This window comes from Rana temporaria, chromosome 8, assembly GCF_905171775.1.
Source record: "Rana temporaria chromosome 8, aRanTem1.1, whole genome shotgun sequence".
Taxonomy (NCBI): domain Eukaryota; kingdom Metazoa; phylum Chordata; class Amphibia; order Anura; family Ranidae; genus Rana; species Rana temporaria.
The window spans coordinates 51,992,066-52,015,026 of record NC_053496.1 but is presented as its reverse complement, the minus strand read 5'-3'; the positions used below and the strand labels follow the sequence as shown (position 1 = coordinate 52,015,026).

General features: G+C 40.6%; 1 protein-coding gene across 2 annotated transcripts in view; it reads right to left on the bottom strand.

Annotated features, from left to right (window-relative positions):
• Nucleotides 1-22,961, bottom strand: part of MYOF (myoferlin) — a 517,119-nt gene that overhangs the window by 10,810 nt on the left and 483,348 nt on the right. For both annotated transcript variants that reach the window (XM_040361780.1, XM_040361785.1), the window contains 5 exons: nucleotides 8,439-8,527; nucleotides 8,092-8,187; nucleotides 6,412-6,553; nucleotides 4,830-4,929; nucleotides 1,655-1,830 (listed from right to left, as the gene is read on the bottom strand). In XM_040361780.1, coding sequence (XP_040217714.1) covers nucleotides 1,655-1,830; nucleotides 4,830-4,929; nucleotides 6,412-6,553; nucleotides 8,092-8,187; nucleotides 8,439-8,527 — 603 coding nt within the window. The remainder of the gene's footprint in view (nucleotides 1-1,654; nucleotides 1,831-4,829; nucleotides 4,930-6,411; nucleotides 6,554-8,091; nucleotides 8,188-8,438; nucleotides 8,528-22,961) is intronic.

Genomic DNA, 22,961 nt, shown 5'->3' with positions numbered 1-22,961 from the left:
TGACTGAGGGCCCTCGTCTGTGTGGTAACGACTGGGTTTTTCAACAGGACAACGCTACAGTACACAATGCCCGCAGGACAAGGGACTTCTTCCAGGAGAATAACATCACTCTTTTGGCCCATCCTGCATGTTCCCCTGATCTAAATCCAATTGAGAACCTTTGGGGATGGATGGCAAGGGAAGTTTACAAAAATGGACAACAGTTCCAGACAGTAGATGGCCTTTGTGTGGCTGTCTTCACCACTTGGAGAAATGTTCCCACTCACCTCATGGAAACGCAAGGCATCAAGCATGCCGAAACACATTTTTGAAGTGATCAACAATAATGGCGGAGCTACTCATTACTGAGTTCATGTTTGGAAGTTGGATTTCTCTTTTGGGGGGGGGGGGGGGGGGGGTTAGGTTTTTTTTGGAGGTGTGGTCCTAAACTTTTGATCAGCTGAAAAACAGCCTGTTTCAGTTTATTTGTTGTTTTCATTAAACTGAATGCTCAAAAAATGTTTTGTCTCACTCTCATTTCTTCTTGTTGCATGTTGAAGCTCTACTTGGAACCTTGTTAAGATCCAACAATGTAAAATATGATTTTTTGCCATTTTTCAAGTGGTCTTTTGATCAGGACTGTACATTCATGCCTTTTAATGCACCAGGGGAAGTCCATTTTAGTCTCCATCAGGGGTCACATTCTGCTAAAAGCAAAACCCCTTTGTTCTATAATCACTCTCACCTGTTGTGCGAGTACAAAAAGCTATGCAAAACACACAGGTGGTTTTGCTTAAAGAATACGTTCACCTTTTGCAACATGTTACACCCCATAACATGTCGGGTTGTAACATGTTACAGATGCACCACTCCCCTTCCCCCTGTTCTAACAGCTAGCGGGGGATCTTCTCCCCCCTGCTAGATGTCACACAAAAATGTGACCATGCAGGGCTCCACCCACTTCATTCATTCAGTGTTCTGTAAATGGGACAACTACAAGGTCCGACAGCCTTTGCGTTTTTTAGCTTGTAGTTCTCAATAAACCACGGTGCTGTTGAGCTCAGTGGTAGTTCACTCATGCTTCCTGTCAGAGTTTAACTGCCTGGCCATAACGGAGGTACAGATAGACCTGTAAAGCATTGCACCCACAATCAGCAGCTCGTGGGTGTAATGCCACAGTTGTGCAGACTATTAAAGGAAAAATAATAGGTCCAATATATGCATATGCAAAAAAATTTGCATTTATTTTAACTTAAACTTATGTTAGGTTAACTTATCCTTTAAACAGTGAAAAAAACCTGTCTTTAAGTCCAAGGAAGAACGGGGAAACGTACAGCTCATTGCAGCAGCCTGTCAAAACCAGACATTCTGAAATACGAGACTGCCCATATGAGTCTTTATATTTAAATACAGACAAGAAAAGTGAAAAGAAGAAAAAAAAATCATATGGATTAGGCCTTGTATGAATGGAATGAGTTTGAGATGCTTTTGAGATCAACCAGAATTTAACTGATGCACTTGACCTGCTTGAAGCTGGTTTTGCATTTCCATAGACTTCAATGGGAATGCAAAATCAGCTTGAAGAAAACAAAAGCCCATCGCTACAAGCCCTTGTGTAAAAATTAGAGTATGCTCTTACAGTTGTACTATTAATAGAATCCATGAGTATACTTACTGCCAAAACACGATCTCCATCCTTCTCTGCATAACACGGCCACCAGCCACTCATGGACTTCTGTTCAAACAAAGAAGCCACTTTGGAATGTTTGGCAAGATCAACCATTTCTAAATTGCATTTTTCTGCGGTTTTTGTTGGAATTAAGGTCCGGTGTAAATCAAGTTCAACAAAACCTACAGAAGAAAAGAAAAAGGCACCATGTAAATAGAATTTTATTGTTAAAAAAAAAACAGAGTTCCAATTGGCAAGTATGTTTTATTGTGACTAACCTCTGCAATCTGCAAAATTATTTTGCCATGAGAGTACAATTGGATGGGTGAAACATACATGTTCCACTTATTGTATTGACATCAAGTCCTCCACCCAAAGTCTAAAATCAAAATTCTCACTCAACCAGCTTCTTTTGCTGACCACACAAGGCCAGATGTCTAGACAAACTGATGATGAATGATCAGATACTCTCCAAAACTATGTCCATCTCTCTTAGCAACCCATAATGACTTCCATGTTTTCCTTATGACACAAGCAATTACATCTTTTGCAAATGTTTTTTTGCGTTTGAATTAGAGGACTGCATTGGGTTTGATGCCTACAGTGCAGATACTTAAACGTGTATGTAAACCCCAACAGGGAACTTCACTTATTTGTTCCCTTTTGGTGCGCTATTGAAATTGCAATTGAAAACATTTCGTTTAATTTGAAAAGTGGAAAAAATAAATAAATATTGCTCCAATCACAGACACACTACTTGTATTACCTCAAGCCTGCTTAATTCTTAACTCAAACGAACTGGGAGGGCCAATACCATTTAGTCCACAAAAACCCTGTACGTTCTTCAGTAAAAATGTCAGGTATTTTTCTGTGCTTGCAGGGACTTTGCAAGGATAAGGAGATTATATATATATATATATATATATATATATATATATATATATACACACACACACACATATATATACACACACACACACACACACACACGTACAGTTCGATCCATATATATTTGGACACAATCAAAATAAATTTGAAGTGCAGACTTTCAGCTTTAATTCAAGCCATTTAATAAACATCACGTACACATTTTAGGAACTGCAGCCATTTTTATGCACAGTCCCCCCATTTTCAGGTGCTTACATGTAAATAGACAAATAGAATCATAAAATAAAATGTTCATTTTTATTATTTGTTTTGAATCCCTTACTGGCAATGACTGCCTGAAGTCTGGAATGCATGGAAATTACCAAAGGCTGGGTTTCCTCCTTTCTGATGCTTTACCAGGCTCTAACTGCAGCTGTCTATAGTGCTTTGTTTGTGGGTCTTTCTGCCTTTAGTTTTGCCTTCAGCAAGTGATTTGCATACTCAACTTGGTTGAAATCAGGTAATTGACTTGGCCATTGCAGAATATTCCACTTATTTTCCTTCAAAAGCTCTTTGGTTGCCTTTGCAGTTTGTTTTGGTCCATCTGTACTGTGAAGCGCTACATTTGGCTGAATCTGGGCTGACAGTATCTCGCTAAACACTTCAGAATTCACCTGGCTGCTTCTGTATTCTGTCACATCATCAATACCAATGACCCAGTGTCACTTGGAGCCATGCCCATGCCATCACACTGCAAGCTCCACCAGGTTTTACAGATGAAGTTGTGTGCTTTGGATCATGAGCTGTTCCAAGCCTGCACCACCATTTTTTCTTCCCATCATTCTGCTACAGTTAAATCTTAGTTTCATCTGTCCAAAGAATGCTTTTCCAGAACTGGTCTGGCTTTTTTAGAAGTTTTTTTGGCCAAGTCTAATCTGGCTTTTCTATTCTTCAGGCTTATGAATGGTTTGCACCTTGTGGTGAACCCCCTCATATTTGCTGTCGTGAAGTCTTCACTCCCGGTACTACTGTGGTCCGACTTTGACCATACTTTGACGCTACGTCAGCCCATTGAATATCATTGAAGTCGGACCAAAGTAGGAGCCTTGTCCTTACCATACAACTTGACATCTGACATTGTGATTACAGCAGCAGTAAAAGGAATTCATCTCACTCTGGGATTGTTTTGATTGGTCAAAGAACAAGTCAGACTATCACAAAGTCGGATCAAAGTAGTATCCTGTTCATGAAAGTCAGATGGATGTAGGACCAATGTAGGACAGATGTCGCAGGGCAAAGTAGGATGAAAGTCGTACTGCTGTCGTGTAGTATAGTGTGAACCCAGCCTAACTGATGAATAAATAATGGAGTAGCCCACACCTGGCCATGAAACAGCTTTTGATTCAGTTGTCCAATTACTTTTAGTCCCTTGAAAAAAAAAGGGGGGTTGGCTATTCTTAAGAGCTGTAATTCTTAAACCCTTCCTCCGATTTGGATGTATATACCCTCAAATTAAACCTGAGTGCGCACACTTTCAGCCCATATCCATTATGGAACTATAGCTTGAATCTGTTTTGATAAATATCAGAAACAACAAAAAAATACAAAAATATATGGCCATACATGGCATGTATGCATGCAGAAATATATTTAGTGCCCCTGACGGGATTAGGCAACATAGGTGACAAATTGTTGTAAGCTTGCAGGATTGGTCACAGTATATACTGTATTTGTGGTCTGTCAAAAGTAAACACATTTACAAGATATGCATCCCACACAACTGGGTATTTCCCCATTTCATTAATAGATATAGATTTTTTTTTTTTTTTAATACTGTCAACACCTGTTTGTGGAAGAGAGGGTCAAACACAGACACACTAACAGGTTACTGTTGAAAGAATGATTTTGGTGAAAGCCTTCTGTGACTTCAGTTAGTACACTAGTAAAAGTGTCAGCCAGATTTACTGCCTTTCCCTGAAGTGCCTTACTTCCATCTTACATAAATGCTAAACATATGGCTGCTTGTACTATAGGGAATCAGATGATCACATCCAAGGCCAGTAGTGAGGCCTCCTAATGGAAAGCACAGACCTTACCTGGCTGTTACCAAATGTAAAGCAGCCGTTGTCCTTCATAAAGACTCTGGTGGACTTTATTTCTCAAACTTTCCTAATCTAAAAATTGGAAATGTCATCTGTTGTGTGTGTGTGTGTGTGTGTGTGTGTTTGTGGGGGGGGGGGGGGGTCAGAATAGTCAAATATCTAACAGAAATTACCAGAGTAATTTACTTATTACAGATCTCAGGTGCCCATACCTAAGTAGTCATCCAGAGAAAATTTGTCATTGTCCCAGATTTGAAGTAAAAGCTTAGGTGGCAACTTGAAATCTGTTTTATCAAGGCTCCAGAAATGCTCCTAAAAATGTAAAGTACAAACAAGGTGAATATACACATACATGTATTGAATTTAGACAATGCAAATAGACAGAATCTGTCACTTTGCCTCAGCAGGCCAGGCCCAAACTGTCTTACGAGGTCATTAATCCTGTTTAAAGCCCAATTCCAGGTTTCATGCAGCTTTAAAAATAGTTTGCACCAAGCTGGTCCAAAAAAACTATTTTGCTACTAATGTGACAGCTGTCAGCACTGTATAAACCGTACATAGCATCAGCTACATTTAGTGTACAGTGCTATGTTCTAGTAGCAGGACAGGGAAATCTCATCATACTCCTGGAACAAAATGGGTTGAGCACGTGCGTTTTATGAATGAGGTAGAGAGGCAGGTGGATGATGTCAATCTCCACCTCAGCCAATCACAGGAAGCCTTGTAGTATAAGTGTAAGGTTTCTTGTAAATGGCCGAGCAGCGCTCAGCCCAACCTGATTTTGTTGCAGGAACAGGACAGGAAGTCCTTAAATTTTCCATAGGGCAATTGATATAGATTTTAATAGGTTTCTGAATAGTTATAGATTTAGGCTAATGTGACATGTGGGCGTCAAGTGTGCGTAAAAGACAACACTGTATTTTTAAAACAAAATATTGGTGGGGTGGTGAAGGTGTTAACTACTTGATTTGGTGTTTGGTATTTACCAAGCAGAAATAAAAGCTAAAAATAAGTTGCTGGAATAGTATACATTTATGGAGATTATGCCACTTGGGTCAATATATAGGTCGTCACTTTTTGGGTCCAAGTGTCTATGCCATCACCTTTATGTTTGAGGCTTATAGGAAATGTATATGATCTTGAAGATCACATTTACTGTAATTAGGAGTTCGCAATGGCATACTTTACAAAAATCTTTTTTCCCCATTGTATTTATTAAAACATAATGCTGTATGCGGCTGATGCTACATACAGTTTATATTGCGCTCACAGTAGGTGCATCCGTTAGTAAAGCAAAGAATTTATTTGGACTAGCTTGGTCCAAATGAACTATAGTCACAAGAAACCTGGAGTTAGGCTTCAAGATCTGACACAAAGTTTAGACTAATGGCGCTGGCAATCACTCAAAAATACCGACAGGCTGGTTGTACCCAAGTTGATCAACCGATCAACTTGGGTACAATTAGCCTTCCAGTACATGGTTTGAATCTCAGCGCTGAACTAGCTGAAATGCCAACTGTCTATGGCCGGCTTAACATCTTGTTTTAGTTCTAAAACTACATTATAACACTGTCTCTATGCCCTAGCTGCAGTTTTGTCTTGGCTTTCCTAGCTGAAGTTTTATCTTGGCTTCAATAAAGCATAGAAGAAAAACTGGCAAAACAAATTCTAAAAAGACCTGAAACTGGAGTGACCGAGTCAGATCCCGGCAGGAGTAAATCTCTGCCACACATGAGAACTCACTGCCTTTACGCTCAACATATTTAATACAGGCACAACGTTTCAGGCACCCACCTTCTTAGAAATAACACAGAGCTGTTCTGCTGGAAGGTATTCAAACGGGAACAAAAATCGCCAGTTAAAGTTTCCTTCACCGTCCAATGACCGATAGTGCACATCTGTTTTCTGCTTGTTCTCCTCATTGCCAGGAATCCAGCTGAAAAGCAATAGGCACATACATTTGGGTTTTATATGACCTTGATAACTTATGCTTTCACTAGCTTCCAAATAAAGTCTGCCCTGATTAAAAACTTGAGTGTGTGTTTACAAGTGTGTTTCACATACTGATCTTCTCAGACCAGCCATGAAATTGAGTAACAAGGAAAGGAAGCTCTCGAGCCTATAAATGCAGGTCTGGCGTGATCTCCAATTGCCGATTCTCATCTGGTGCTCATTTAGCCAATATAAACACCACCAAGCAGAGTGTATTGCAGACAACCAAGAGCTTTATTCAGTTCAGAATTGGGAAGAAGTCATCCTCTAATCAGGGTCTGCACCTAAAATGGCCACAAAAAGTAGCCGCAATGCAGTTAAAGAAAAATAGTAACTTTTTTAAACTTAATTCATAAAAGCAAATATCCTAAGATGGGTATCTTTATGCACACAAAGAAAAACAGTGACATTTAATTGCAGGCAAGTCCATTGGAATTCAAAATTTACATCCACATGACTTAAGGTAGATCTTTTTAGAGATGTTTGTAATGATGTTAAATAGTTTGTTTGAACCAAGCTGGTCCAATTTAAGTATTTCCCTCAGTGGGGATGCAGTGGCTATGAGCATTGTATAAACTGTATGGTAGCCCAAGCTGTATACAGCAGCAGGAAGGGAACTTCCCATCCCATTCCTGTAACAAAATCAAGATGGGCCGAGCACTGCTCTGCCTTTAATTCATTCTAGGAATGAATTTAAAGCTTCCTCTGACTGTCCTCCGCCATCCATAGAATATAAAGCTCCCTGTGAATCTCTGAGCAATGCTCACTGGTTGTTCATTGAGAACTATAAGCCGACAGCTCCAAAGGATGTCAGTATCTGTAGTTCATTCACTGAAGTCTGAATGAATGACATGGCTGGGTGGACAGAGCCCCGCATGGCCACGTCTTTTTTTTTTTTTCTTAATTGTGACAGTGAATTCGGAAAGAAGATGCCCAGCTCGCTGTCACTAAAGGCAGAAGGTCGGCAAATGGCTGCAGCATTGGGAACATGTTACACGTTCCAGCTTAAAAACAGGAGGAACATATAACATTTTCCCAAAGGTGAACTTATTCTTTAAATCATGAGATAAATGTAGAAGCTTCCACTGTTAACCTCCAGCTGAATATGCCAGTTGTATCCTTGTGTAGCTTCAATACGGAGTCACTAACCTGGAGCAGGCATTTGGCAGACTAAAGTCAGAATTCTTGATATCTATACCGGTTATGGGTCAGCAACTTAAATTACTGACATTGCAACGGACATTTTCACATGTCAACAATGGTAGCTTAAATACAGTAGCTCTCAGTACAGACGGACAAAGAAAATACTTATTTTAAAACCTTCACAATTCTTATTTATTTTACATATAAAATTCACTTGAGCCGACAAACTACATTGTAAAACCAGTTAACTAAAATAATGTGCAAATGCTACATAAAGGCTGTCAATATGTACATGAAAATACTATTTACAAGCTAAATATTAAAGTAAATAAATGTTACCCTTTGACATAGATATCGCTCATTTTTTCCCCAGTAATGCTTTTCTCATCCAGAAGTACATCTTTAGTGTTCCATACTATCACCCGCAGGATATATCTAATACAAAAAGAGACAGAGATTGGAGTTTGGCTTTAAGTGCAGCCAGAGCAAAGTTGGTGTTGGCAGTTTAGAAACAAAATGCTAAAATGTCAGTTTGTTTTATTATTAGTACCCCACTATCAAGACCGATATCTAGAAAAATAACTATAGTTATTGACACATATTCTGTGACCTTATAGTTATTATAGTTAGCTCTGATGTCTGAAAAATCTGACTTGATAGAAACAGATCCAAGCAAGATCACCTACTTGATGGCTTTGCGGGGCGTGATGTTGAAGGGAGGTCCAGGAGGACCCAAACATTTAGGGAAGACATCAACCCACATCTCCAGTCTGCCCTGCAAGGGATGAATTGATAGCAATTAAGAAACTTTTTTAAAAACACAGTTTGATAGACTGTAGAAGGCAAATTTGACCACTTACACAGGAATAAACTAACACATGAATTCTATTCCCATCGATGTGTTGCACACCAGAGTAAAATGAAACATTCACATGAGTCCCCGACCTTGAAACGCAAACATTACGGTTCTTTCCAGAGTCATACAGATTCACTGCTCTAAACGTTGGTGAGAACTAAAATTACAGAAAAGCCTAGTACACACAAGTTGAATGCTGGGTGACATCGGCCAGTTCAATAAAAACCATTTGACATTCAGGCCGTGTGTATGGCAGCCGGTCTGACAGAAACAGGCTGGCTTCTGTCGGATGAGCATTCTGGAAAACCAGCAGCTGACCAGCTCCCATTTAGCCAATGGCTAAGAGCGCTGACCGGAGTGTTCTGGCGGGAGGGGGGTGCCTCCCCCCTGTCAGAACACAATAGCACAGAAGGGGAGATGGTTAGTACAGCAGTTCTGACCAGAGCTGAGACTTTGTTTTCATTCAATCCGCTGGGTTAACCAAAAAAAAAATAGTGGTGTCTAACAGGCTTAAAGGGGTTGTAAAGGTAAACATTTTTTATTCCTTAATGGCTTCCTTTACCTTAGTGCAGTCCTCCTTCACTTACCTCATCCTTGGATTTTGCTTTTAAATGTCCTTATTTCTTCTGAGAAATCCTTGCTTCCTGTTCTCCCTTGAGGGGGCGAGCAGGAGAGTCAGGACGCTCTCTACATTGCAGATAAAGGAGCTGTGTGTTAGTGGGCGTCCTGACACTCCTGCTCCCCCCTCAAGGGAGGGGGCGAGCACAACACTCCACACCAGGGAGAAAGCCTTGCATTACTGTGTGTAGTTACAGACAGAAGAACAGGAAGTGAGGATTTCTCAGAAGAAATAAGGACATTTAAAAGCAAAATCGAAGGATGAGGTAAGTGAAGGAGGACTGCACTAAGGTAAAGAAGGCTATTTAGGGAATTTTTTGTTTACCTTTACAACCCCTTTAAGCCCCTGACAGAGCCTGCCGGCGAACCGGAGGAAACTGGAGGCTGGAAGGAAAAAATCTGTTTGGTGGACAAGAGAGAAACTATCTTGTACCCCGAGGAAACTACTTCGCAAACCCAACGGTTGGAGAGAAGAGACCTCCAACGAGCCGCGAATTTGCAAAGCCGGCCCCCCACCCGAGACCCGGGCGGGGGCAGACCTTCATGTGGAAGCAGGTTTGTCCGCAGGCTTGTAAGGCTTGCGGAACCAGGGGCGCTCCTGCCCTGCAGCGGGCACCTTAGCACCTTGCAAACTTCTTCCTGCAGCACAGGGCGCACAAAAAAAACGCTTTGGGGTAGTAAAAGAGGGCCCTTGCCTACGACGAGGCTCCTTGCCCTCCCCAGACTGTGGGAGCAGTGTGCTCTTACCACCTGCGGCATCCTTAATGATGTCATCCAGGGACGCCCCAAAAAGCCGCTCACCCTTAAAGGGCAAATCCACCAAGGCCTTCTTGGAGGATCGGTCCGCAGACCAGCATTTCAGCCACACAAGGCGGCGTAGTACCACCGCATAGGCGGAGGCTCTGGAAAGCAAGGGAAGCGTATCCAGGGCCGACTCAGACAAACAAATGTTAGACCCTGAACCAATTGTTCAGCCAGGTCCTTGCAGGTCTCGGAAGCATCCTGCTCCTCCAGCTTCTGCAGCAACAACTTTGCCCGTTCAGTGTCTGCGACACCAGAGACCCCGCCACAACCGTGTCATGGAAGCATGAGTCAGACGTACAAAGCAGATAAATGAATAAGAGGATCTTTATTGGAAACCAAACAGCAAGATCAAAGTCCACACTGATGATCGTAATCGCCAGAAGAGTCGTCCAATGGTGCCAGGGTCGATAGCCAGGGAAGAACGTCAGCCAAGCCGGAGTCTGTAGCCAGAGACAGGGTGAAACGAAGCCGGGGATCAGGAACCAGAAGGAACGTCCGTAGCCGGGTCGGTAACCAGGAACAAGCAGCACGATCACAGGAGGGGTAACAGACGAGAGGCCCAAGCAGTGGCGGCTGGTGCTCCATTTTTTTTTGGGGGGGGGGCGCAAACAGAACCCCAGCCCCCCCCCCCCCCGCCAAAGTCACTCGCAGACAATGGGACCTGCAAACAGACAGACAGATATTCCGATAGATAGATAATTGGATAGACAGAGAGATAGATAGAGCTATAGATAGAGAGATAGAGCTATAGATAGAGAGATAGAGCTATAGATAGAGAGATACAGAGATAGAGAGATAGAGAGATAGATACAGAGATAGATAGATACAGAGATAGATAGATAGATAGATAGATAGATAGATAGATAGATAGATAGATAGATAGATAGATAGATAGATACAGAGATAGATACAGAGATAGATACAGAGATAGATACAGAAATAGATAGATAGATAGATAGATAGATAGATAGATAGATAGACAGACACATAGATAGATAGATAGATAGATAGATAGATAGATAGATAGATAGATAGATAGATAGATAGATAGATAGATAGGATACCGAGATAGATAGATAGATAGATAGATAGATAGATAGATAGATAGATAGATAGATAGATAGATAGATAGATAGGATACAGAGATAGATAGATAGATAGATAGATAGATAGATAGATAGATAGATAGATAGATAGATAGATAGATAGATAGATAGATAGATAGGATACAGAGATAGATAGATAGATAGATAGATAGATAGATAGATAGATAGATAGATAGATAGACACATAGATAGATAGACACATAGATAGATAGACACATAGATAGATAGATAGATAGATAGATAGATAGATAGATAGATAGATAGATAGATAGATAGATAGATAGATAGATAGACAGACAGACAGACAGACAGATAGATAGATAGATAGATAGATAGATAGACACATAGATAGATAGATAGATAGATAGATAGATAGAATACAGAGATAGATAGATAGATAGATAGATAGATAGATAGGATACAGAGATAGATAGATAGATAGATAGATAGATAGATAGATAGATAGATAGATAGATAGATAGATAGATAGACACATAGATAGACACATAGATAGACACATAGATAGACACATAGATAGATAGATAGATAGATAGATAGACACATAGATAGATAGATAGATAGATAGATAGATAGATAGATAGATAGGATACAGAGATAGATAGATAGATAGATAGATAGATAGATAGATAGACACATAGATAGACACATAGATAGACACATAGATAGATAGATAGATAGATAGATAGATAGATAGATAGGATACAGAGATAGATAGATAGATAGATAGATAGATAGATAGATAGATAGATAGATAGATAGATAGGATACAGAGATAGATAGATAGATAGATAGATAGATAGATAGATAGATAGACACATAGATAGACACATAGATAGACACATAGATAGATAGATAGATAGATAGATAGATAGATAGATAGATAGATAGGATACAGAGATAGATAGATAGATAGATAGATAGATAGATAGATAGATAGATAGATAGATAGATAGATAGATAGGATACAGAGATAGATAGATAGATAGATAGATAGATAGATAGATAGATAGATAGATAGATAGATAGATAGATAGATAGATAGATAGATAGGATACAGAGATAGATAGATAGATAGATAGGATACAGAGATAGATAGATAGATAGATAGATAGATAGATAGATAGATAGATAGATAGATAGATACAGAGATATATAGAGAGATAGATACAGAGATAGATAGATAGATAGATAGATAGATAGATAGATAGATAGATAGATAGATAGATAGATAGACACATAGATAGATAGATAGATAGATAGATAGATAGATAGATAGATAGATAGATAGATAGATAGATAGATAGATAGATAGAATACAGAGATAGATAGATAGATAGATAGATAGATAGATAGATAGATAGATAGATAGATAGATAGATAGATTAGATAGTTAGACACATAGATAGATAGACACATAGATAGACACATAGATAGACACATAGATAGATAGATAGATAGATAGATAGATAGACACATAGATAGATAGATAGATAGATAGATAGATAGATAGGATACAGAGATAGATAGATAGATAGATAGATAGATAGATAGATAGATAGATAGAATACAGAGATAGATAGATAGATAGATAGATAGATAGATAGATAGATAGATAGATAGATAGATAGATAGATAGATAGATAGATACAGAGATATATAGAGAGATGGATACAGAGATAGATAGATAGATACAGAGATATATAGAGAGATAGATACAGAGATAGATAGATAGATAGATAGATAGATAGATAGATAGATAGATAGATAGATAGATAGATAGATAGATAGATAGATAGATAGATAGATAGGATACAGAGATAGATAGATAGATACAGAGATATATAGAGAGATAGATACAGAGATAGATAGATAGATACAGAGATAGATAGATAGATAGATAGATAGATAGATAGATAGATAGATAGATAGATAGACACATAGATAGATAGACACATAGATAGACACATAGATAGACACATAGATAGATAGACACATAGATAGACACATAGATAGATAGATAGATAGATAGATAGATAGATAGATAGATAGATAGATAGATAGATAGACACATAGATAGATAGATAGATAGATAGATAGATAGATAGATAGATAGATAGATAGATAGATAGATAGATAGGATACAGAGATAGATAGATAGATAGATAGATAGATAGATAGATACAGAGATATATAGAGAGATAGATACAGAGATAGATAGATAGATAGATAGATAGATAGAGAGATAGAGAGATAGAGAGATAGAGAGATAGACAGACACATATATAGATACATAGATAGATAGATAGATAGATACATAGATAGATAGATAGACAGACAGATAGATAGATAGATAGATAGACAGACAGACAGACAGACAGACAGACAGATAGATAGATAGATAGATACATAGATAGATAGACACATAGATAGACACATAGATAGACACATAGATAGATAGATAGATAGACACATAGATAGATAGATAGATAGATAGATAGATAGATAGGATACAGAGATAGATAGATAGATAGATAGATAGATAGATAGATAGATAGATAGATAGATAGATAGATAGATAGATAGATAGATAGATAGATAGATAAATAGATAGATAGAATACAGAGATAGATAGATAGATAGATAGATAGATAGATAGATAGATAGATAGATAGATAGATAGATAGATAGATAGAGAGATAGAGAGATAGAGAGATAGATAGATAGACAGACACATATAGATAGATAGATAGATAGAGAGATAGAGAGATAGATAGATAGATAGATAGATAGATAGAGAGATAGAGAGATAGAGAGATAGATAGATAGACAGACACATATATAGATACATAGATAGATAGATAGACACATAGATAGATAGATAGATAGATAGATAGATAGATAGATAGATAGATAGATAGATAGGATACAGAGATAGGATACAGAGATAGATAGATAGATAGATAGATAGATAGATAGATAGATAGATAGATAGATAGATAGATAGATAGATACAGAGATATATAGAGAGATAGATACAGAGATAGATAGATAGATAGATAGATAGATAGATAGATAGATACAGAGATAGATAGATAGATAGATAGATAGATAGATAGATAGATAGATAGATAGATAGATAGATAGATAGATAGATAGATACAGAGATAGATAGATAGATAGAGATAGATAGATAGATACAGAGATAGATAGATAGATAGATAGATAGATAGATAGATAGATAGATAGATAGATAGACAGACACATATATAGATACATAGATAGATAGATAGACACATACAGTTGTGTTCAAAATTATTCAACCCCCCAATGCTGTAAAGGGTTTTAGGGAATTTTGTGTACATTTGTAATTGTATTCAGAATGAAAGGACTTCTTAAAGAACCATATGCAACTAAAATGACATCAATTGGTTTTGTAATACAGTAGTAAATGTTTATTTTGTGAATTCTTCATTTACACAATTATTCAACCCCTTAAAGACTACCACTCTGAAGAACAGAGGTTCATTGAAGTGTTTTCAATCAGGTATTGAAAACACCTGTGGATGTCAGGGAGCAGCAATAAAGCCTAATAAGCACCAATTAGGCAGCTTTAAAATGACTGTGATACTCAGCTCCTTCTAGACATTTACTGGTGTGGTTACAAACATGGTGAAGTCAAGAGAATGTTCCAGGAAGACAAGAGAAGAGGTGATTACTCTTCACAGGAAGGGCAATGGCTATATGAAGATTGCAAAGATGTTAAACATACCAAGAGACACCATAGGAAGCATCATTCGCAAATTCAAGGAAAAGGGCACTGTTGAAACGCTACCTGGTCGTGGCAGAAAGAAGATGCTGACTTTGACTGCTGTGCGCTACCTGAAGCGTAGAGTGGAGAAAAGTCCCTGTGTGACTGCTGAGGAACTGAGAAAAGATTTGTCAGATGTGGGTACTGAAGTTTCTGCTCAGACAATACGGCGCACACTGCGTAATGAAGACCTCCATGACAGAACTCCCAGGCGCACTCCCTTGCTGTCTCCAAAGAATAAGAAGAGTCAACTGCAGTATGCCAAAAGTCATGTGGACAAACCAGTGAAGTTTTGGGATTGTGTTCTGTGGACTGATGAAACAAAATTAGAACTGTTTGGGCCCATTTATCAACGCTATGTTTGGAGGAGGAAGAACAAGGCCTATGATGAAAAGAACACCTTGCCTACTGTGAAGCATGGCGGGGGGTCAATCATGCTTTGGGGCTGTTTTGCTTCTGCAGGTACAGGGAAGCTTCAGCGTGTGCAAGGTACCATGGATTCTCTTCAGTAACAGGAGATATTGGATAACAATGTGATGCAGTCCGTCACAAACCTGAGGCTTGGGAGACGTTGGACCTTTCAACAGGACAATGATCCCAAGCATACCTCCAAGTCCACTAGAGCATGGTTGCAGATTAAAGGCTGGAACATTTTGGAGTGGCCATCGCAGTCACCAGACTTAAATCCGATTGAGAACCTCTGGTGGGAATTAAAGAAAGCAGTTGCAGTGCGCAAGCCTAAGAATGTGACTGAACTGGAGGCTTTTGCCCATGACGAATGGGCGAAGATACCCGTAGATCGCTGCAAGACACTTGTCTCAAGCTATGCTTCACGTTTAAAAGCTGTTATAACTGTAAAAGGATGTTGTACTAAGTACTAAGATTGAATGTCACTTGGGGGTTGAATAAAACTGATAATGATGTGAGCACAGAAAAGACATTTGTGGTTATTTCATTATAAATGTTATGTTATATTTGTCTGACCTACACGTGCCTCTTTGATTTAATTGTTTTTTTTTTTTTTTTTTTTTTTTTTCTTTTTTTTTTTTTATACCACCTCAGCTTAATTCCAATATACTAGAGACCGACTCATGTTCCGAGGCTTCTTACGTCTCTATTTACGGTTTGCATCATGTGTGGTATATACTCTATTCACTGTCTTTTTTTTTTTTTTATTTTTATTTATATATTTGTATAAATTTATTTAGATAATATCACCCCCCCTCCCTCCCCTCATGGCTCCCAGGAATCTCCTGCCCGTCCTGTGAAGAAAACAGTACCATAGAATAAGTATTGAACAAAAGAGGTTGACCTCATTTATTCGGCCAAAGAAAAGATTGAGATATGGAGAGGAGTAAGTCAAACACAGCTAAGGGAGATGCAGGGGGGGGAAGAAGTGCTATATCTTACTAAACAGAAATGCAAGAGGGAGCAGGGAATGGCGCCATCCCCACGTAGTCACACCCTTACTCTCTCCGCATAACTCCATGTTTTTTTATATTCCTTCCATTTTCCCCATTTCTCCCTATGTTCAATACTCCTCTCCAAGTATCCATCCCTTAGCTCCTCTAGTCTATATGTTTCCTCCACTGCATCTATCCAACTCCAAATATGTGGGCTTTCCGTCTCCTGCCACTTTTTAGGGATAAGTCTCTTGGCAGCGTTTAAAAGGTGAGGGAGTAGGGACTGTTTGTATTTTTTTACGCCTTCTTGGCTGCAATGGAAGAGGACGGCCCATGGGTCTTTCTTGATCTCCTCTCCCGTTATAATCTTTATTTGGCTCAGTATCATGTCCCAATACGCTTGAATTTTAGGACAGTGCCACCATATATGGGCCATCGTTCCTCTTTCTATGCAACCCCTCCAGCAGTCTGCAGTATAACCTACTTTGAATTTATTTACCTTATCGGGGGTAATATACCAACCTGAAAGGCACTTATAATTTACTTCAGCTGTCCGTATATCTGTCGCGGAAGTATGAATTAATTTGGTAATCCTTGAAACAGTATTTGCCCCCCTCATAACCCCCAACTCTCTTTCCCATTTGTCTATAAAAGGTGCTTCCCCCTGAGATCCCAATTTAACCAGTAACCCGTACAATTTAGTGATGGTGCCCCTTGAATTTGTAGATTTACAAATTTTTTCCAGTGAAGTCAGCTCCGCCTCCGTCCGTAATGGACGGGGGAGGTGCCGCACAAAGTGAGTCAACTGGAGATAATGCCACCTATTCAGATTCCAACAATCCGTTTTGGCCTTCAAATCTCCATAGGTCATTATCTCTCCGTTTTTTATAATATCACCCAAGTGCACTGTGCTTCTCCTTATCCAATTCCCCCCTATTTTTTTTTTCCCCGGGTGGGAAGTAGGGGTTTTCTTTTAAGTTCATTAATGGGGAATTAAATTTCCCTTCTAGTTGTGCCTGCGTCCTATCCCACATTCTTAAAGTGTCTCGTGTTATATCGTGTGTTCTGTGATCTAGTGCTCTGTATTGTGCAGGGATCCAAATAAGATTTTTCAGATTATTGTTTGTTAGCGCCTTCTCTATTTGTACCCACCTTTTGTCTGTCCTATCCCTCGCCCACTCTACCGCCCGCGATAGGACCGCCGCCTTGTAGTAACTTTTAATGTCCGGGACTCCCAGGCCTCCAAGTGGCTTGCCCTGTTTTATTATGGAGAGGGATAGTCTGTGTTTTTTATTTTTCCACACATAATTTAGTAACAGGGTATTGAGGATTCTCAGAAACTGCTGAGGAAGAGCAATTGGGAGTAATAAGAATTTATAGAGGATCTTGGGGACTACCACCATCTTTAACATATTTATGCGTCCAAACCAAGATATGGGTTTATTTATCGTTTTTTTTAATTCGTTCTTGATCTCGTTTAATAAGGGGATATAGTTAATTTTGTACATCTTCTGTATCGTATTAGCAAGTTTTATTCCTAGGTACTTGAGTTCTTTGGTCCAAGGGTACGCGCATACTTCCTTAACCGAATTTATCTCTCTTTTATTTAAATTAATATTCAAGATCTCTGATTTGGTTACATTAATTTTAAAGTTGGAGATAGCGCCGTATTGTTGCAATACTCTGGTGAGGTTGGGGATAGATTTAACTGGGTTGGTTACGTAAAATAATATATCATCGGCAAAGGCCGATAGTTTATGTTCCTCCCCTTCCACTCTCACTCCGTTGATATCCGAATCGTTGCGAATGGTGGCCAGCAACGGCTCTAAGGATAGAATGAAGAGGAGGGGGGACAGTGGGCAGCCCTGCCTTGTCCCGTTTTTCATCACAAAAGATTCTGATAGAGAGCCATTGACTTTTATTTGTGCGGTAGGGTGGTGATATAATGTTTTTATCCAGCTGGACATCCTACTTCCTATTCCCATCACGGTGAGGGTTTCCATCATGAGCCCCCAGTCTACCCTGTCAAATGCTTTTTCGGCATCGACTGACAGGAGTAGACCTGGGGGCTCATTCTGCCTTATGGTCTGGAGTAAAAGGATTGCCCTTAGGCTGTTATCTTTGCCCTCTCTGTTGGGGACAAAGCCTACCTGGTCGGGGTGCACCAATAAGTGCATAACCCCTTTCAGGCGGTCCGCCAGAATTTTTGCGAAGAATTTAATATCTGTATTTAACAGAGAAATAGGTCTGTATCCCGAACAGAGGGAGCTATCCTTGCCTTCCTTTAATATTATTGCGACCACTGCAGCTGTAGCTCCCGTGCTAGTTTCGAATTCCGTCCCCAGTCCGTTAAAATATTTACACAGCCTCGGTATCAGAATGTTACTAAATCTCTTGTAATAGAAGGTGGAAAACCCATCTGGCCCCGGACTCTTTCCACCCTTAGTGGAGTTTATGGCCCTTTTTATTTCTTCCTCAGTTATGGGGCGATCGATGGTAAGGCTTTCCATCTCCTCTAATCTAGGAAGTCCTGCATTATCGAGGAACGCACGTGTCTCAGTCTCCCTTTCCCCTTCCTGCCGTCTTGGGTGTTTTATGGTGTATAAGTCCTCATAATATTTTTTAAAAGTGTCCGCAATCTCACTTGTTGCATAAACTAATTCCCCATTTTTACCCTTGACTTTCTCAATATAATTCCTGGCTTTCTTTTTTTGGGCCATTTTAGCTAAAAGTTTACTTGGTTTATTTCCCCATAGATATCTCTCTTTGGATATACAGTTTAGTTTAAACCTTGCTTCTTGGTCCATGATTTCTTTGAGTAAATCTCTTTTTAAAATTAGTTTGTGGTAAGTCTCTTTAAACCCCTGCGCTTTATGTTCGCGTTCTAAGGTCTCTATCTCTTTCCTCAGGGTAATAGTATTTCTTTTTCTCTCTTTTTTTTTTTTTGCGTCCTCAGCAATTAAAATCCCTCTAATGTACGCTTTGTGCGTCTCCCAAAGGGTTGCGCTGGTAATACCCTCTGTATCATTCCTGAGGAAAAATTGTTTTAATTCTGCCTCTACCCTGCTTCCCCCACCTTCCTCATGAATCAGGCTATCATCCAGGCGCCACATCGGCCTCTGACTCCTTTGTCTAGCTAAAGTAATTTTCATAGAGACCGGGGCGTGGTCTGATACAGTCATAATTCCAATTTCCGTCTCCATAATGGAGTCAATCAGCCTGTGGTCCGCTAGGATGTAGTCGATTCTAGAGTACGTCCCGTGGGGGGGGGAGAAAAACGTATAATTATGTTCTTTTGGGTGGTTAATTCGCCAAACATCCACTAGTTGACATTCCTGGAGCTTACGTTTAATTCTCTGCAGATGCCCACTCTCTGTCTCCCTCCCACGGGACGTACTATCATCGGTTGGGTTCAAAACAAAATTCAAATCACCCATCAGGATTATAAAACCCTCGGCAAAATTATTCAGTTTTCCCAGGGTTTTGCTTAAATATTGAGTCGGACGTACGTTTGGGGAGTAAATGTTAGCTAATGTGTACATAATATTATCGATTCTTAATTTAAGAAACAGGAATCTCCCTTCTGGATCCGACAACCTTGCCTCCAAGGTATACCCAAACCCTCTTATGAGCCCAATCGCTACTCCCCTTGCGCGTTTCGAAACGGAGTCAGCGTAGAACCAGGTAGGGTATGCCGAGGAGTAAAGCCTGATGTTTGTATCCAGAGTCAGGTGGGACTCCTGAATAAAGACTATATCCGCTCTAAGTTGTTCGATCTCTGCTAAGACCTTTAATCTTTTTCCTACTGAGTTTAATCCCTTTACATTATAGGATAGAAATTTTACCTCTGTCATTTCTGATAACTAGATCACCTCCTTTGACACAAAGGACTTTACAGGTAGATCCCTGGAGCCATGATCCCCTTCCCACCCCCCTTTCCCTCCCTCCCCCCCTTCCCATGTCCACCCCCCCCACCTAGGCCTATCCATCGCCTCTGAACCGTAGGGATCCTCGGTCTCCCCTACCCGTCGGTTCTCATGGATGAGGTAGAGCCTCCAAAACATCCCTCCCTCCCATTTCCCCCCCCGAGGTATTCTTCTGGGGGTTGATCTTACATGGGTAGGGTACGGACCTGGCCTCCTTACTCCCCTTCTCAATCTCAGTCCCCCCCCTCCCTCCTTCCCCCCTTACCCCCCCTTCCTCCTTAATCATCCTAACTCAACCTTCGTTACACCGCTTGCAGAGGCGGTCTGTAACAAATGAACTATTCATCCCATCCTGGAATCTCCAACACCGGCATGTCCAATTTGCGACAAAACCCTACCAAGTCCTCAGGAAATGTCAACTTTGCAGAAATCCCTTCTTTACGGCCGATCAGACATGCTGGGAAACCCCATTGATACTTGATATTAAGCTGGCGCATCTGTTCCAGGAGAGGTTTAAGAGATCTTCTCCTGGCCAGAGTCTCCCAAGCCAAGTCCGCGAAGATCTGAATCTCAGTCCCGTCATAGCGTAGGGGGGCCTTTCTCCTGAGTTTTGTCCAGATCTCATCTTTATCTTCGAAGTGTCTGAACCTCACAATGATGTCCCTAGGCCATCTACCTTCTCCCTCTCTCGTCTTTCCTACACGATGTACGCGTTCCATTTTGAGGGAGCCCTCCGTGCCGTTATCGAGGAGGGGGAGGAATAGATCGTTAAGAATTTTTCTCAAGTCTTCCCCTTTCTCCTCCTTAATAGATCGCACCCTTAAATTTTGTCTCCTGTTACGGTTCTCTTGGTCCTCTAGTCGGTATTGTAACCACCTCTGGTTTTGTTTCATCGTCTGATGTTGGATTTTTAGGTCCATTAATTCTAAGTCCTGTTTTTCCATTTTTTTTTCCACTTCCTCCACCCGTTCCAACAAGTGGAATAAATCCTTTCTTAATGCGCTAATTTCTTCTTTTATCGCTGTTTCCACTCTTCCCAACATCCCATCCAGTTCCCCCCTTGTGGGGATATGAGTGTCCAGTCTGGGGTCGTCCTTTTGACTAACCTCGTGTTCGCTTTCTATTGAGGTGTCCGTGGTTGGGGTAACTGCCCCCCCTGCACCCTTTTTAGTAGTACTAGTTTTTTCTGTTTTTTTTAGCAGGCCTGGGCTCTTGGGATTCCCCTCAGATGTCATGTAGTGCCTGATCGTACTAGTGGGGGGATTATCTTTGGGGTTTTTTGGGGCAGCCCCCCTCGTAGATTTATTCATATTGTATTTCTTTGTCCCTCTGATACGTTTCCCCAGTTTGAACAGCGGGTGGTCGCCTCTCCGCCCCCCCCTTTTTTTTTTTTTTTTTTTTTAGGCAATGGTTTTATATTAATTTGGGAAGGGAGGATAATATCAAACAGCTTTAACCTCTCCTTCTGGGGGTTACACTGACGCTTTAGAGGGCCACGAGGTCTTCTCCCTTCTCTCAAACTATAGACATGGGAGATCTTCCCACGCACATGCGTGCTTCAGTGGGGAAGTTTTACCCCCCACTGAGCCAATATAATATGCCAAACAGAGCTCAAAACGTGGGCACACAGTCAAATGGTGGGGGGAGGAGGACAAGGTGCTGGAAGGATTAAATAAGTAAGTAAATGAATGGCGCCAGTATCTCCACCCGTGCTTCAGGACCTACCCGTTGTGTTTTGACGGTATTTGGCACCAAGGGGGATATAATGTCTCTAATCAGCCGGGGCCCATACAGCCACGCTCCCTTGCTGATGTCCTCAGTATTTATGGGATACTATTAATATACAAATTAACCCCCGTGGATTTTTACATCGTATAGTGCATTCAGAGACAGACTGTGAAATGATTATAAGTTGTATGTTAAAGGGTGCTGGACGGCTAAGCCTCGCAAATTGCCCAGAATAATATTGTACAGATTAGATCAGACTAGGTCAAACTATTGCCATAACCAATTGCTCTTGTTAAATTGCATGAATTGCATATATGATGAGCCTTTCAGTGGTGTGCTTGGTTTTCTTACCCCCTCATCCTGCTGTCAGGGCATGATCTCAAGTTGATCCAGGAGGTTTACCTCCCTAGTCCCATAGCGTTTTGATAGGAGAAGGATAGGCAAAGGATTGACATTACCTGGTTGGTGAGTTTTTTTTTTTTTCCCTGTTGCACAGCTGTATGTAAAAGCAGCAAATGTCACGGCAGGCAGAGGGTGTAACGGTCGGCTGCTTTGTGAATAGAGGCGCCCGTGCCCTCCTCTGCACTATGCCGTGCCTACCTTCTCCTCGGGGGGGGCTGTGGTTTAGGGGGAGGCTGGGTTCCTGGAGAGCGGCGTTCCTGGGGAGCGGCGTGTAGCAGCGTGTCGGGAGTCCGGCGTACTCAGCCCCTGTCAGCTCCGCAGACTCACGCTCTGCATCGTAGCTGCTGCTGATGCCGAGACGCTGTCGGATCTCCCTCCTTCCGTCTTCCGCTCTCGGCTCAGGCCCGTAGCATGGGGAAGCCCTCCCTCAGACGTGCGTGCTTCACGTGCACCACGTCATCTAGGGCAGCTTGATATATCCTCTTTGATTTAATTGTAAGCAGGATGACAGGATGATCAAAATCAATGTCAAACTGG